The sequence below is a fragment of the Manis javanica genome, chromosome 7 (genome assembly GCF_040802235.1).
Source record: "Manis javanica isolate MJ-LG chromosome 7, MJ_LKY, whole genome shotgun sequence".
NCBI lineage: Eukaryota > Metazoa > Chordata > Mammalia > Pholidota > Manidae > Manis > Manis javanica.
In genome coordinates this window covers 78,332,537-78,350,222 of record NC_133162.1, presented here as the reverse complement: position 1 = coordinate 78,350,222, position 17,686 = coordinate 78,332,537, and the positions used below count along the sequence as shown (strand labels likewise).

The 17,686-nt window shown below is 39.4% G+C and overlaps 1 protein-coding gene across 2 annotated transcripts in view; it reads left to right on the top strand.

The window, feature by feature from the left end:
* Positions 1–13,252, top strand: part of ZNF248 (zinc finger protein 248) — a 39,534-nt gene extending 26,282 nt beyond the window's left edge. The window contains exon 7 of one of the 2 annotated variants that reach the window (XM_073241199.1): positions 12,022–13,252. In XM_073241199.1, coding sequence (XP_073097300.1) covers positions 12,022–12,519 — 498 coding nt within the window. In that variant the 3' untranslated portion in view covers positions 12,520–13,252. Of the gene's footprint in view, positions 1–420; positions 5,026–12,021 lie in introns of those variants that run through there. The other variant, XM_036999327.2, reaches the window with a different exon arrangement.
* The last annotated feature ends 4,434 nt before the right edge of the window (positions 13,253–17,686 follow it).

Sequence of the window (17,686 nt, the reverse complement as noted above, 5' to 3'; positions counted from 1 at the left end):
AAATGTACAATAAAATGAGTTATGCCTATATAATGGTGTGCTTACTGTACATCTCTTACCAACTCTGTTCAGTGCCACATGTTGGTAGCCTGGCTTTAGTGGGAGTATTTACACCATAACAGATTTAAAGTACAAGTCACATACCCCTTCTATTTCCTGATGTTAATAAATGGCTATGGACATTATTGCTTAACTGCCTTTTCAATAAAAGAACCCAAAAACATTTTTTGTGAGGTTTTTAAACTACCTCTGCATCAGCCCTATCTTATCACTAGCATAGTCTCTTTAGGGTTTGGCCAGATGTTATTTTACAACCGTATCTCCTACCTTTCCCCTGATGTTCACATATGTGAATGAGTATGGCCATTATTACTGGGCTACCACTTATATAAAGAATGAAACAATTTTTATGTTTTTCAGCTGCTTCTGGGTCAGTGAGTAATGTAAATGCTGCCAATAACAACGGTTCTTAACACAAGTTTTGCAAAAGTTAACATCAGTTATAAACAGTAAAGCTGCGCTGTGCAAATAAAAAGGTAGTGGTATGTAATGAAATGCCTCTTTTATTCTCTTGGTGTCTCAATTCTATACCTGTTTAGGCATGCTATATTGTATGTACCCCAGAAACTGTGTATTTGTACTTAACAGAGTGTCATGTACTATCTCTGCCCCTTTGTCCTGCTGCTCTCCATGCTTCCTTGGAACACTTGATAAGCAGCTCCAAGAGACACTGCCCACCCAGCAACCATTCCCTACTACTTAACTTGCTGGAGTCTGTTTTGTCTCTGTTCATCCTTCCCACAGATGATTTAGGAGTAAACCCAGATTAGTCTGGGTTAATCATAGCGATCCTTGCTAATGATTTTGTTGGGGTGGACATGTGACCAGTGAAATATTTGGAAAATACTCAGCAGTACTCTGGGAAAGTACTCGTGATAAAATAGTGTCATGACAGGAGAAGACAAGAATAAATGGTCTCTCTTCTGCTGGACTTTTTCATATCTGTGTGTTATACCAGATTATAATTTATGGCCCTGCAGGGCAATAGCCTGGAGATAACAGCACACATGATGGTGAAAGCCTAGCTCAGAGGTGACATCACTGAGCTGCACAACTATCTGGACCTGCTGTACTTAGGACTTTGTATTACTGCGGTATTGACAGTTCCTTATTTATTCTTAGGGCTGTCTGTTTCTTAGAGCTGAATGCATTCCAGCTGATAAAAATACTTTTCTAAGTTAATGTTCTATAGAGTGATTGGGGGAAGAATGGTTTCTTTTCACAGGTTAATTTAATGATAGCTATTTGTGTCAGCCATGGTGCTAATGAAAAACTCCCAGCTTAAGATTTTAATGAAGGACTTTAAATTACAGTGCCACGGGCCAGAGACAAGGGATACTGAAGCACCTAGAGACTAGTATCAGCAGGAAGCTATCATGGTTCTAAGTACTAAAGAGACAAAGGACAGAAACCGATGTTATCAGAGCCTAGTAAGAGTTTCTGTCATGGAAGAAGGGTCACCTTATATATATAGGAGATGTCACTATCAGAATTATAGCACCAAATTGCTGGGGCCTCCCTTTGGAGAATCCAGTCAGATGCCATGTACAGGTAAGCCCAGGAGGGCACAAAGTGGAGAGAAGGTCTGGGTGGAGCCAGTGGAGAATAAGCAACACAGTGTTTTTATCCTATAAATCCCTATGTAAGCTCTCAGAAATAAAGTTATTCTACTAGTTGAAAATTAAGTGTTTCTGCTTCATTGTGGCTTTGTGTCATCATAAGTAAATTCTTTTTGGAACTGAGCACTGTGGCAAGTATCTGACATGCATGAAACACGTTATTCGTATATCTTGTGGGGTTTCCTGTTATATGTGGTATGAGGTAAGCAGCTCTTTTGAAAAAGGGTGAGGTAATTCACCCTTTTTCATATTGGCTTGTTATTGCATTTTTATCATGTACGTAAATATTATGTGTAGTGGCTATCTTGTTCAATGCACTTTTCTATGTTCCCTCCAGTGTTACAACCTGTCCTTAAGCACAGAGTTGTGAGCACACCCTCTATGATAACATCTCTTCTTGAGCAACTTGTATGGATCTAAGAATGATCATTTGTTACAAAATAGGCTACTGAGAACCCATTCTAGAATATTTCTACTGAGAAGTCACCATAACCACATAGTTTGTGTCCTTGGTGCTGCCAGCAGTCATATCAAGGAAATACATCTGCAAGGGAGAAGATGGTAAAAAGCATTACAAAGTAGCAAAATAAAAACGGAAAAAATTGTCAGAAGGGTGGTTTGATTTTATATAGTATGGAGAAAGATCTCACTTGGGAAAGCTGCAGTGGAGGGAGTGAGCCATTCATATATCTGGAGGAAGTGTGTGTGTGTGTGTGTGTCTGTATATGAGAAAGACTAACAACGTATATCTGATTTCACAAAACAACACCCTAATTAACTCTAATGTATTTTGATGTTTTATTTTGGATTATATTGTATTAAGAGAAATGCTTGTTCCCATATAGTAAACTGATTTCACTACCAATGAACGGGGTCATCTCCCAGAGCTTGAAAATGCTCAAGTATGTAAAATCAGAAAAGGAATTGCTGAGTCATCAGTATGGCTTTCTGAAATGATTAAACAGTTGAAATTCCCAGAACCTGGAAATTGTTTCCTGATAAACTCCCAAAAACTTGTTTATTGGGAATTGGGCCCATATTCTGGTTTGAACTTGGCCCCCCCTTACCTGTTGTGTTCTTGTCACTTCACATCCAGCTTGTACTTGGCTGGGAAGGGTAGAGCCATAGTCTCTGGAAGGGTTCAACCTGTGATAGATATCCTAGACACCCTCAGCCTGGAGAGTGCAGCTGTAATTGCCCTGGACCTCCCCATTTATCTGTGGGGGGAAGGCTTACCCTGTTACAGCTCCTATTGTTTCCACTGAATCTTCATCTCCCCTCAGTGACCAGACACTGGATAACCTCAGTTTCCCAGCTTTTATCTGAGGAACCATACCTTCCTTAGACCTCTTAGACCTTACATCCCCAGGTTTTGAGGCAATGAGGAACTGATGTCTGCTCATAGACACCACTTTTTAAGAGCAAGTGCCCCTCAGATACTTGGGGAGGTGAAGTGATGCTTACTGTATTGCCTCCTCCCCAACCATGTCTGGAGTCCGCAGTTTGGGATGCTTGATCCTCTGTGGGCTCATCTACAAAATGGTCATGGTTAACTCCATCTGAAAGAGTTTACCTGCACATACAAGCTAAAAATTCTAACTTGTCTACTCCTCAAAGGAAGCCTACGTCCTCAGAGAATAAGAGAGGCATTTTGAACTCTAGTTCCTAATGAAGGCATGCTCTGCTCCTGTGGGTCTGGCCACATTCCTTAGAAAAGGAACTTGGAGAAGAGTGGCAGGTGGCTGCTGCCCATGGGGTAGTGGGACTTCCAGGACTGGCTGCTGCTGTGCTGATGGTCCATACCAGCACCCAGATTGGGAGAAGAGGGCATAAACATTTATGAACTATAATAGGAGTATTCTTCAAACCCTCCCACCTTAGATATTTCCCCTGAAATAACTGTTTTTCTTCAGCATGTATCCTGGGCCTTTTTCCATGCATTTCAATCCATATATATGTACCAATAGAGAATTTGTAATAGACTGGATTCTTATGGGAATTTGAGTTTTGCAAATCAGAAATACTGTCCAAGTATTAAAGTCCTACATTGCAGGCATAATTATAAATACCATTTCCAAATCATATTTTGTTGCCTGGAATTATGTCATTTTAAAGCTAGCATGCCCAGTGATTTGCAAGTTGTAATTGCTACTAAAGAGAAATAAACCTTATCATTTTTAATAGCCTATGGATGATCTACTTTATTGGTTTATGTTTTTTCCAAATGATATGGTGATTTGTGCAGATACTCCATTATATAGTTTAAAACAAAATCCTATAAAAATGTATCAGTTTTAAAATTGGTAATGTTAGTGGTAGTAATGAAAAACATCGAACTTAATTTGGAAAAGCAGACACTGGAGGTTTGTGAGAAACTGTGAAACACCATGCACTTAATAGGTAATGATGAGGAAATAATTATGCTCATAAATACAAATAAAGTGGCTTTAAAATACCATAGGAGTCATAAACATATTCTCTAAAATGTGACCTTCAATTTTATTTATATGGGAAATTTAATGAAAAAATAATACTACTACTCTTTACATTTAGCTGTAGGTGGATTGTAATTTTGTCTATGGTATTTGGCTTGACTTCTTATATTTCAGTTTTCTGTTTTGGTACACACACACAGTCTTAGAATAGGATACACACTGCAAATTCCATTTGTCATTTCATAATATGTCATTAACATTTTTCTATTTTTCTCACATGATATTTTTAATGACTAGGATTTCATATTAGGGCCAATACCATTTAACTTGTATCTCATTGAAAGTGGCTTCCAATATTTTTATCATCATAAGAAAACACTGGAGGAACACCTTTGAGCATCCATCTTTGTACATTTCTCCAAGTTTTCTTCTTAGAATTTCTTTCTAAAAGTGCAATTTCTGGATTCAAATTTAAGTTCATTTCATTTTGGATTAAACTGACACCAGAAAGGCTGCATGGATTTCACTCGTATCCAAAATCTGAAAATGTGGGTTCTCTAAACCCATTTCCCACAGTAGATCCTGTTCTTTTACATTTTTTCCAACCTTATTTATGTGACATTGTAAGACAGTTTTTATGTTGACTTCCTAGAGATATTGAACAAATGAACACTATTTGTTGATTGCTCATCTTCAGTTTATTAACATTGGCTCATGTCTTTAGCCTCATTTTAATTAAGGTGCTCATTTGATAATAGTTGATTATAAAAGATTACTATTGTATTCTTGGTTTGTATGCTCTTTGTAATAAACTAAAGATTAACTTTACCTCTTTACAGTAACAATGAGAACTATGTATAATAGCTTTTATCACTTTGTATTTTTCCACATCAAAATTATATCCTCTCCAATTTTTTTGAAATACACTCTAAAATTTGTCTACAGAAGGATTTTTTTCAAGTTCAGATTTCATAAATTCAAACTTTGAAATAATTTTTTATCTTTGCAATGATGTCATGCATTCTCAACATTAAAATCAACATCTACTGTTATTATGCTCCTGGAGATAATCAGTTACAAATTTTTCTCCATTTCTTTGAAATATCACCATTATCATGTACAAAGTTATGCAGTCTTAAGACTTTACATGTTTTTTTTCCTGACTCAGGACTGAAATAATTACTTTAGCTATTAAAGATGTATCTTCAGCTAAGCTCTAGTCTGCATTTTCACAAAATTTTTGACTCCTCATTATTCCATATAAAATTTGCATTTGTTCTAGCAACAGAATACAAACAAGAAAGTGAAAACACAAAACTTTCTTGAGATTTTGTTTGGAAGGTTGTTCCAAAATATACTTCATCTTTTTATTCAGGAAAATGATTTGTAACTCTTATTACTTATCTTGTAAACTACTATTCAATGAAGATTTATAATTTCCTTCATATAGACTACACATTTATGTATGTCTAGATAATTTTTTATTTAAACTTGTAAACCCCTTGAATATATTATCATCATGGACATAGGGAGACATTTTATATTATTAAAATACATTTACCAGTTTTCTATCAAGATCTTTGCACCATCGATACTAAAGATGCGGGTGTGAGAGGTGAGACACAGGCTTCTTCCTAAAACTGCATATAATATGAAAATATAATTATTATGACTAATCCTGAAAGAGCAACAGGAAAGAGGGCTGTGCCAAACTGCATATACCTGGAGAAAAGAATAAACCTCATGGAACAGGGTAATATACCAAAGCCATGGCCCAGCTGGACCCAAGCCCTTCCCCCACCCCAGCTCACTGGCGGAGGAAGAGAAATGGCGCAGGGAGGGAGTGGAGGCCAGGGGCTGTTGAATACTTAACTGGAGATCTGCTCTGGAAACAAACCTACATTTCATGGTGCTTTCATGGTACTCTCATGATTAGGGGGTTGGAAAGCTGATAGAGGCAGAATACCAGGAGAGACTGAGATTTCAGACACTTGTGGAGATTAGGGATCCATACCCAGCTGCTCTGGGACAAAAGAAAGGTGGGCAGTCTGACAGACTTCCTAACAACAAGAGGGCTACTAAAGGGGCAAGGATTGCACAGAGCTTACTGCTCAGGAGAAACAACAGGTAGATAAAATTGTCCAGGTGCACTCTGCCTAGCAGGTTGGGAACTTTCTTGATATTCAGGGGCTCTAGCTCCCTGCCTGGCTACACAGCTTGAAGGACCCCTCTGTGATGCACAGCCTACTGCGCTTTTCTCCTGGCCAGCCCAACCTGCCTCATAAACTGGCAAACCCTTGGCATTAGGCCAGCCAGAGGGAAGTCCCATTTACAGCAACTACAAACACGAAGCATAGAGGCTTATACCACCTGTGCACCCAGCCCACTGGTTCTGGCAGTGGAGGCAGGCATAGCAGCCGGGAAGCAGGAAAAAGCTATTTCCTTCCCCCAGGCAACAATACTGCTCCCCTGAGACCCCTGACATTGCTTCAGTGGCTGAGAAGCTCCAGAGAGTAGAGCTTCTGGGCACTAAAGGGTGCCATATACAAATATGAAATGCCAAAGAAACCTGGTTCAGAGTAAAATTATGAATACAACCCCTGAGAAAGATTCTAATGAAAATTGACCTCATGAAACTTCCTGAAAGGGATTTCAAAATAAAATTCATTAACATGCTCATGGAGATACAGAAAAATATTCAAGAACTCAGGAATGAATTCCGGTTGGAGATCCAATCATTGAAGAGCACAATGGAGGGTATTAAAAGCAGATTAGATACAGTAGAAGAGAAATAAATGAAATAGAAATTAGAGAAGAGGAATACAAAGAAGCTGAGGCACAGAGAGAAAAAAGGATCTCTAAGAAATGAAAGATTATTGAAATAACTCTATGACCAATCCAAACGGAACAATATTTACATTATAGGGGTATCAGAAGAAGAAGACAGAGAGAAAGGGATAGAAAGTGCTTTGAGGAGGTAATTGCTGAAAACTTCCCCAACCTGGGGAAGGATATAGTCTTTCAGACCATGGAGGTGCACAGATCTCCCAACACAAGGGACCCAAGAAAGACAACACCAGGACATATAGTAATTAAAATGGCAAAGATCAAGCATAAGGACAGACTATTAAAAGCAGCCAAAGAGAGAAATAAGATCACATATAAAGGAAAGCCCATCAGGCTATCATCAGACTTCTCAACAGAAACCTTACAGGCCAGAAGGGAGTGGCATGATGTATTTGATGCAATGAAGCAGGAGGGCCTTGAATCAAGAATACTTTATCCGGCAAGAATATCATTTAAATTTGAAGGAGGGATTAAGCAATGTCCATATAAGCAAAAGCTGAGAGAATTTACCTCCAACAAACAATCTCTACAGTGTACAGTGGAGGGACTGCTATGGATTGAACTGTTCCTAAGGTTTAACACCTGTCACCAGAGGTAATAAAACTACAGTTAATTACTAAGCAAATGCAAAATTGAATTGACTATCCCCAAAGTCAATCAAGGGATAGACAAAGAGTACAGAATATGATACCTAATATATAAAGAATGGAGGAGGAAGAAAAAGGAGGAGAAAAAAAACCTTTAGATTGTGTTTGTAATAGTGTATTAAGTGAGTTAAGTTAGACTCTTGGAAGGTAAGGAACTTAACTTTGAACCTTTGATGACCACAAATCTAAAGCCTGCAGTGACAATAAGTACATATCTATTGATAATCACCCTAAATGTAAATGGACTGAATGCACCAATCAAAAGACACATAATCACTGAATGGATTAAAAAAAAGAGACCTAACTATATGCTGCATACAAGAGACTCACTTTAAACCCAAAGACATACACAGACTAAAAGTGAAGGGATGGAAAAAGATATTTCATGCAACTAATAGTGAGGAAAAAGCAGGAGTTGCAGTACTTGTATCAGACCAAATAGACTTCAGAACAAAGTTACAAGAGACAAAGAAGGACATTACATAATGATAAAGGGGTCAATCCAACAAGAAGATATAACCATTATAAATATCTATACACTCAACACAGGAGCACCTACATATGTGAAACAAATACTAACAGAATTAAAAGGGGAAACAGAATGCACTGCATTCATTCCAGGAGACTTCAACACACCACTCACTCCAAAGGACACATCAACCAGACAGAAAATAAGTAAGGAGACAGAGACACTGAACAACACATTAGAACAGATGGACATAACAGGCATCTACAGAACTCTACACCCAAAAGCAGCAGAATACACATTCTTTTCGAGTGCACATGGAAGATTTTCAAGAAGAGATTATATAATAGGCCACAAAAAGAGCCTCAGTAAATTCAAAAGGATTGAAATTGTACCAACCAGTTTCTCAGACTACAAATGTATGAAACTAGAAATAAATTACGCAAAGAAAATGAAAAACTCACAAACACATGGAGGCTTAACAATATGCTCTTAAATAACCAATGGATCAATGACCAAATTAAAACAGAGATCAAGCAATATATGGAGACAAATGACAGTAATTCAGCAGTGCAAAATCTGTGTGACACAGCGAAGGCTGTGCTAAGAGGAAAGTATATTGCAATACAGGCCAAACTCAGGAAAGGAAAACAATCCCATATGAACACTCTAAACTCACAATTAATGAAAGTAGAAAAAGAAGAACAGATGAGGCCCAAAGTCAGTAAAAGAAGGGACATAATAAAGATTAGAGCAGAAATAAATAAAATTGAGAAGAATAAAATAGAATCAATGAAATCAAGAGCTGGTTCTTTGACAAAATAGATAAACCCTTAGCTAGCCTTATCAAGAAAAAAAGAGTCTACACACATAAACAGAATCAGAAACAAGAAAGGAAAAATGATGACAGACACCACAGAAATACAAAGAATTATTAGAGAAAACTATGAAAATCCATATGGTAACAACCTGGATAACCTAGAAGAAATGGACAACTTTCCAGAAAAATAAAACCTTCCAAGGCTGACCCAGAAAGAAATAGAAAATCTGAACAGACCATTTACCAGCAACGAAATTGAATTGGTAATCAAAAAACTACTTGGAACAAAACCCTTGGACCAAATGGCTTCACTGCTGAATTTTATCAAACATTTAGTGAAGACCTAATACCCATCCTCCTTAAAGTTTTCCAAAGAGTAGAAGAAGAGGGAATACTTCCAAACTCATTCTATAAGGCAAGCATCACTCTAATACCAAAACCAGGCAAAGACCCCACAATAAAAGAAAATTACAGACCAATACCCCTGATGAACATATTTGCAAAAATACTCAACAAAATATTAGCAAACTGAATTTGAAAATACATCAAAAAGATCATCCATCACGACCAAGTAGGATTTATTCCAGGGATGCAAGAATGGTACAATATCCAAAAATCCATCAACATCATCCACCACAGCAACAAAAAGGACAAAAACCACATGATCATAGATGCTGAAAAAGCATTCGACAAAATTCAACATCCATTCATGATAAAAACTCTCAAGGAAATGGGTATAGAGGGCAAGTACCTCAACATAATAAAGGCCATATATGACAAATCTACAGCCAACATTATACTTAACAGCGAGAAGCTGAAAGCTTTTTAAGATCAGGAACAAGACAAGGATGCCTACTCTCCCCACTTCTAGTCAGCACAGTACTGGAGGTCCTAGCCATGGCAATCACACAACACAAAGAAAATGCATGCAGATTGGCAAGGAAGAGGTTAAACTGTCCCTGTTTTCAGATGACATGCTATTGTACATTTAAAAAACCCTAAAAAACCACTAAAAAACTATTAGAGCTAATATCTGAATTCAGCAAAGCTGAGGGATACAAAATTAATACACAGAAATCTGTTGCATACCTATACACTAATGATGAACTAGCAGAAAGAGTAATCAGGAAAGCAATTTCATTCACAACTGCATCAAAAAGAATAAAGTACCTAGGAATAAAACTAACCAAGGAAGTGAAAGACCGAGAGAAATTAAAGAAGATACCAATAAATGGAAACACATTGCATGCTCATGGTTAAGAGAATTAATATTGTCAAAATGGCCATTCTGCCTAAAGCAATCTACAGATTCAATACAATTCCTATCAAAATACCCACAACATTCTTTGATGAACTAGAGCAAATCGTTCAAAAATTCATATGGAACCACAAAAGACCCCGAATAGCCACAGCAATCCTGAGAAGGAAGAATAACGCTGGGAGGATTATGCTCCCCAACTTCAGCTCTACTACAAAGCCACAGGAATCATGAAAATTTGGTACTGGCATCTGAACAGAACCATAGACCAATGGAACAGACTAGAGAGCCCTGATAAATCCAACATATACAGTCAATTAATATGTGATAAGGAAGCCGTGGATATACAATGGGGAAATGACAGCCACTTCAACAGCTGGTGTTGGCAAAACTGGACAGCTACATGCAAGAGAATGAAACTGGATTATTGTCTAATCTTATATGCAAAAGTAAACTCGAAAAGGGTCAAAGACCTGAATGTAAGTCATGAAACCATAAAACTCTTAGAAGACAACACAGGCAAAAATCTCCTGAATATAAACATGAGCATCTTCTTCCTCAATGCATCTCCTCAAGCAAGGGAAACAAAAGCAAAAATGAACATATCGGACTACATCAAACTAAAAAGTTTCTCTACGGCAAAGGACACTATCAACAGAACAAAAAGGCATCCTACAGTATGGGAGAATTTATTTGTAAATGACTTATCTGACAAGGAGTTAACATCCAAAATATATAAAGAACTCACACACCTCAACACCCAAAAAGCAAATAACCTGATTAAAAAATGGGCGGAGGATAAGAAGAGGCAATTCTCCAAAGAAGAAATTCAGATGGTCAACACACACATGAAAAGATACTTCACATCACTAATCATCAGGGAAATGCAAATTAAAACATTAAAACCACAATGAGATATCACCTCAAACCAGTAAGTATAGCCAGCATCAAAAAGACTAAGAACAACAAATGCTGGCAAGAATGTGGAGAAAGGGGAACCCTCCTACACTGCTAGTGGGAATGTAAGCTAGTTCAACCATTGTGGAAAGCAATATAGAGGTTCCTCAAAAAACTAAAAATAGAAATACCATTTGACCCGGGAATCCCACTCCTTGGAATTTACCCAAAGAATACTATTTCTCAGGCTCAAAAAGACATATGCACCCCTATATTTATTGCAGCACTATTTACAATAGCCACGATATGGAAAGCAGCTTGAGAGCCCATCAGTAGATGAATGGATAAAGAGGTGGTGCATATACACAATGGAATACTATTCAGCCATAAGAAAGAAACAAATCCTTCCATTTGCAACAGCATGGATGGAGATGGATGATATTATGCTCAGTGAAATAAGCCAAGCGGAGAAAGACAAGTGCCAAATGATTTCCCTCATTTGTGGAGTACAACATTGAAGCAAAACTGAAGGAACAAAAAAGCATTAGACTCACAGACTCCAAGAAGGGACTAGTGGTTACCAAAGGGGAGGGGTGTGGGAGGGCAGGTCGGGAGGGAGTGAGAAGGGGATTGAGGGGTATAGTATGTTTAGTACACATGGTGTGGGGGGTCACAGGGAAAACAGTTTAGCACAGAGAAGGCAAATAGTGAATCTGTGACATCTTAGTACACTAATGGACAGTGACTGCTTTGAGGTATGGGTGGAGACTTGATTATATTGGTAAATGTAGTAACCACATTGTTTTTTCATGTGAAACCGTCATAGGAGTATATATCAATAATACCTTAATAAAAAATTAAAAACACTGAGGGGCGGAGCCAAGATGGCGGCGTGAGTAGAGCAGTGGAAATCTCCTCCCAAAAACACATAGAGCTATGAAAATATAACAAAGAAAAATCTTCCTAAAATAGAGACCACAGGACACAGGACAACATCCAGACCACATCCACACCTGCAAGAACCCAGCGCCTTGTGAAGGGGGTAAGATACAAGCCCCGGCCCGGCGGGACCCGAGCGCCCCTCCCCCCGGCTCCTGGCGGGTGGAGAGAAACCGGAGCGGTTTTTTTTTTTTTTTTTTTTTTTTTTGGCGAGCGCTTTTTGGAAGCCTTAGAGGGACGGGCCCCTGTTGCTCGGGAGGCAGGGTGGCGGGACCGGTGAGGAGGTGCCTGGGAACGGCGCCGGAGGACAAAGAATATCCCGCGTTTCTCCCTGCGAGACCTGGGGGCGGGTGCCTGAGACCGGTGCCTGAGGACGGAGGAGGTCGCGCGTTTTTCCCCTTTTTTTTTTTTTTTTCTTTTTTTTTCTCTTTTTGGCGAGCGCTTTTTGGAAGCCTTGAAGGGACGGGGACCCCAGTGCTAGGGAGGCACGGTGGCGGGACTGGTGAGCGGGTGGCTGGGACCGGCGCCTGAGGACAAAGAATATCCCCCGTTTTTCCCTGCGGGACCGGTGGGCGGGTGCCTGAGACCGGCACTTGAGGACAGAGGAAATTGCGCGTTTTTCCCCTTTTTTTTTTTCTCTTTTCTGCGAGTGCTTTTTGGAAGCCTAAAAGGGACAGGGACCCCGGTGCTAGGGAGGCAGGGCAGCGGGACTGGTGAGCGGGTGCCTGGGACCGGCACCTGAGGACAAAGAATATCCCGCATTTTTCCCTGTGGGACCGGTGGGTGGGTGCCTGAGACCAGCACCTGAGGACGGAAGAAATCGCGCGTTTTTCCCCTTTTTTTTCTCTCTTTTTGCCGAGTGCTTTTTGGAAGCCTTGAAGGGACAGGGACCCCGGTGCTAGGGAGGCAGGGCGGCGGGACTGGTGAGCGGGTGCGTGGGACCAGTGCCTGAGGACAAAGAATATTGAGCGTTCCTTCCCTGCGGGACCGGTGGGTGGGTGCTTTTTGGAAGCCTTGAAAGGACAGGGACCCTGGTGCTAGGGAGACAGGGCAGCAGGACCAGTGAGCGGGTGCCTGGGACCGGCACCTGAGGACAAAAAAAAAAAAAAAAAAATTGCTTGTTTTTTCCTTTTTTTTCCTTTTTTTTTTTCTCTTTGTTTCTGTTCCCTCTCTCATTGTTGCTGCTGTTGTTTTGGTTTGGAGACTGCTTTTTGGAAATCTTAAAGGGGCAGAACAGGTCACTTAGACCAGAAGCAGGGAATCTGGGGATCTCTGGGCACTCTAACCCCCTGGGCAGCAGGGAGCACAGAGGCCCTTTCGGAGATAAATAGTCTCCTGGCTGCTCCCCCTCCAACGGGGCTCCACCATTTTGGAGGAACAGCCCCAGCCAGGCCAAGCCCACAGCAACAGCGGAGATAAATCCCAAAGCAACTGGGCAGGAAGCAGAAGCCCTGTCTGCGCACAGCTGCCCAGCACAAGCAACTAGAGGTCGCCATTCTCCCAGGAAAAGGCTACAAACCAACAAGAAGGGAAGCTCTTCCAGCGGTCACTTGTACCAGCTCTGCAAACTATCTCTATCACCATGAAAAGGCAAAACTACAGGCAGACAAAGATCACAGAGACAACACCTGAGAAGGAGACAGACCTAACTAGTCTTCCTGAAAAAGAATTCAAAATAAAAATCATGAACATGCTGACAGAGATGCAGAAAAAAATGCAAGAGCAATGGGATGAGATGCAGAGAAAAATGCAAGAGCAGTGGGATGAAGTCCGGAAGGAGATCACAGATGTCAGGAAAGAGATCACAGAAGTGAAACAAACCCTGGAAGGATTTATAAGCAGAATGGATAAGATGCAAGAGGCCATTGAAGGAATAGAAGCCAGAGAACAGGAACGTATAGAAGCTGACATAGAGAGAGATAAAAGGATCTCCAGGAATGAAACAACACTAAGAGAAATATGTGACCAATACAAAAGGAAAAACATTCGTATTATAGGGATACCAGAAGAGGAAGAAAGAGGAAAAGGGATAGAAAGTGTCTTTGAAGAAATAATTGCTGAAAACTTCCCCAAACTGGGGGAGGAAATAATCGAACAGACCATGGAATTATACAGAACCCCCAACAGAAAGGATCCAAGGAGGACAACACCAAGACACATAATAATTAAAATGGCAAGGATCAAGGACAAGGAAAGAGTTTTAAAGGCAGCTAGAGAGAAAAAGGTCACCTATAAAGGAAAACCAATCAGGCTAACATCAGACTTCTCAACAGAAACCCTACAGGCCAGAAGAGAATGGCATGATATACTTAATGCAATGAAACAGAAGGGCCTTGAACCAAGGATACTGTATCCAGCACGACTATCATTTAAATATGATGGTGGGATCAAACAATTCCCAGACAAGCAAAAGCTGAGGGAATTTGCTTCCCACAAACCACCTCTACAGGGCATCCTACAGGGACTGCTCTAGATGGGAGCACCCCTAAAAAGAGCACAGAACAAAACACACAACATATGAAGAATGGAGGAGGAGGAATAAGAAGGGAGAGAAGAAAAGACTCTCCAGACAGTGTATATAACAGCTCAATAAGCGAGCTAAGTTAGGCAGTAAGATACTAAAGAAGCTAACCTTGAACCTTTGGTAACCACGAATCTAAAGCCTGCAATGGCAATAAGTACATATCTTTCAATAGTCACCCTAAATGTAAATGGACTTAATGCACCAATCAAAAGACATAGAGTAATAGAATGGACAAAAAAGCAAGACCCATCTATATGCTGCTTACAAGAAACTCACCTTAAACCCAAAGATAAGCATAGACTAAAAGTCAAGGGATGGAAAAACATATTTCAGGCAAACAACAGTGAGAAGAAAGCAGGGGTTGCAGTACTAATATCAGACAAAATAGACTTCAAAACAAAGAAAGTAACAAGAGATAAAGAAGGCCACTACATAATGATAAAGGGCTTAGTCCAACAAGAGGATATAACCATTCTAAATATATATGCACCCAATACAGGAGCACCAGCATATGTGAAGCAAATACTAACAGAACTAAAGAGGGAAATAGACTGCAATGCATTCATTGTAGGAGACTTCAACACACCACTCACCCCAAAGGATAGATCCACCGGGCAGAAAATAAGTAAAGACACACAGGCACTGAACAACACACTAGAACAGATGGACCTAATAGACATCTATAGAACTTTACATCCAAAAGCAACAGGATATACATTCTTCTCAAGTGCACATGGAACATTCTCCAGAATAGACCACATACTAGCTCACAAAAAGAGCCTCAGTAAATTCCACAATATTGAAATTCTACCAACCAATTTTTCAGACCACAAAGGTATGAAAGTAGAAATAAATTCTACAAAGAAAACAAAAAGGCTCACAAACACATGGAGGCTTAACAACATGCTACTAAATAATCAATGGATCAATGAACAAATCAAAATAGAGATCAAGGAATATATAGAAACAAATGACAACAACAACACTAAGCCCCAACTTCTGTGGGATGCAGCGAAAGCAGTCTTAAGAGGAAAGTATATAGCAATCCAGGCACACTTGAAGAAGGAAGAACAATCCCAAATGAATAGTCTAACATCACAACTATTAAAACTGGAAAAAGAAGAACAAATGAGGCCTAAAGTCAGCAGAAGGAGGGACATAATAAAGATCAGAGAAGAAATAAACAAAATTGAGAAGAATAAAACAATAGGAAAAATCAACGAAACCAAGAGCTGGTTCTTTGAGAAAATAAACAAAATAGATAAGCCTCTAGCCCAACTTATTAAGAGAAAAAGAGAAAAAATGAGAAACGAAAATGGAAAAATGACGACAGACTCCACAGAAATACAAAGAATTATTAAAGACTACTATGAAAACCTATATGCCAACAAGCTGGAAAACCTAGAAGAAATGGACAACTTCCTAGAAAAATACAACCTCCCAAGACTGACCAAGGAAGAAACACAAAAGTTAAACAAACCAATTACAAGCAAAGAAATTGAAACAGTAATCAAAAAACTACCCAAGAACAAAACCCCGGGGCCGGACAGATTTACCTCGGAATTTTATCAGACACACAGAGAAGACATAATACCCATTCTCCTTAAAGTGTTCCACAAAATAGTAGAAGAGGGAATACTCCCAAACTCATTCTATGAAGCCAACATCACCCTAATACCAAAACCAGGAAAAGACCCCACCAAAAAAGAAAATTACAGACCAATATCCCTGATGAATGTAGATGCAAAAATACTCAATAAAATATTAGCAAACAGAATTCAACAGTATATCAAAAGGATCATACACCATGACCAAGTGGGGTTCATCCCAGGGATGCAAGGATGGTACAACATTCGAAAATCCATCAACATCATCCACCACATCAACAAAAAGAAAGACAAAAACCACATGATCATCTCCATAGATGCTGAAAAAGCATTTGACAAAATTCAACATCCATTCATGATAAAAACTCTCAGCAAAATGGGAATAGAGGGCAAGTACCTCAACATAATAAAGGCCATATATGATAAACCCACAGCCAGCATTATACTGAACAGCGAGAAGCTGAAAGCATTTCCACTGAGATCGGGAACCAGACAGGGATGCCCACTCTCCCCACTGTTATTTAACATAGTACTGGAGGTCCTAGCCACGGCAATCAGACAAAACAAAGAAATACAAGGAATCCAGATTGGTAAAGAAGAAGTTAAACTGTCACTATTTGCAGATGATATGATACTGTACATAAAAAACCCTAAAGACTCCACTCCAAAACTACTAGAACTGATATCGGATTACAGCAAAGTTGCAGGATACAAAATCAACACACAGAAATCTGTAGCTTTCCTATACACTAACAACGAATCAATAGAAAGAGAAATCAGGAAAACAATTCCATTCACCATTGCATCAAAAAGAATAAAATACCTAGGAATAAACCTAACCAAGGAAGTGAAAGACTTATACTCTGAAAACTACAAGTCACTCTTAAGAGAAATTAAAGGGGACACTAATAAATGGAAACTCATCCCATGCTCATGGCTAGGAAGAATTAATATCGTCAAAATGGCCATCCTGCCGAAAGCAATATACAAATTTGATGCAATCCCTCTCAAATTACCAGCAACATTCTTCAATGAATTGGAACAAATAATTCAAAAATTCATATGGAAACACCAAAGACCCCGAATAGCCAAAGCAATCCTGAAAAAGAAGAATAAAGTAGGGGGGATCTCACTCCCCAACTTCAAGCTCTACTACAAAGCCATAGTAATCAAGACAATTTGGTACTGGCACAAGAACAGAGCCACAGACCAGTGGAACAGATTAGAGACCCCAGAAATTAACCCAAACATATATGGTCAATTAATATTTGATAAAGGAGCCATGGACATACAATGGCAAAATGACAGTCTCTTCAACAGATGGTGCTGGCAAAACTGGACAGCTACATGTAGGAGAATGAAACTGGAGAATCTCATCAGGGAGAATGAAACTAACCCCATATACAAAGGTAAACTCAAAATGGATCAAAGACCTGAATGTAAGTCACGAAACCATTAAACTCTTGGAAAAAAACATAGGCAAAAACCTCTTAGACATAAACATGAGTGATCTCTTCTTGAACATATCTCCCCGGGCAAGGAAAACAACAGCAAAAATGAGCAAGTG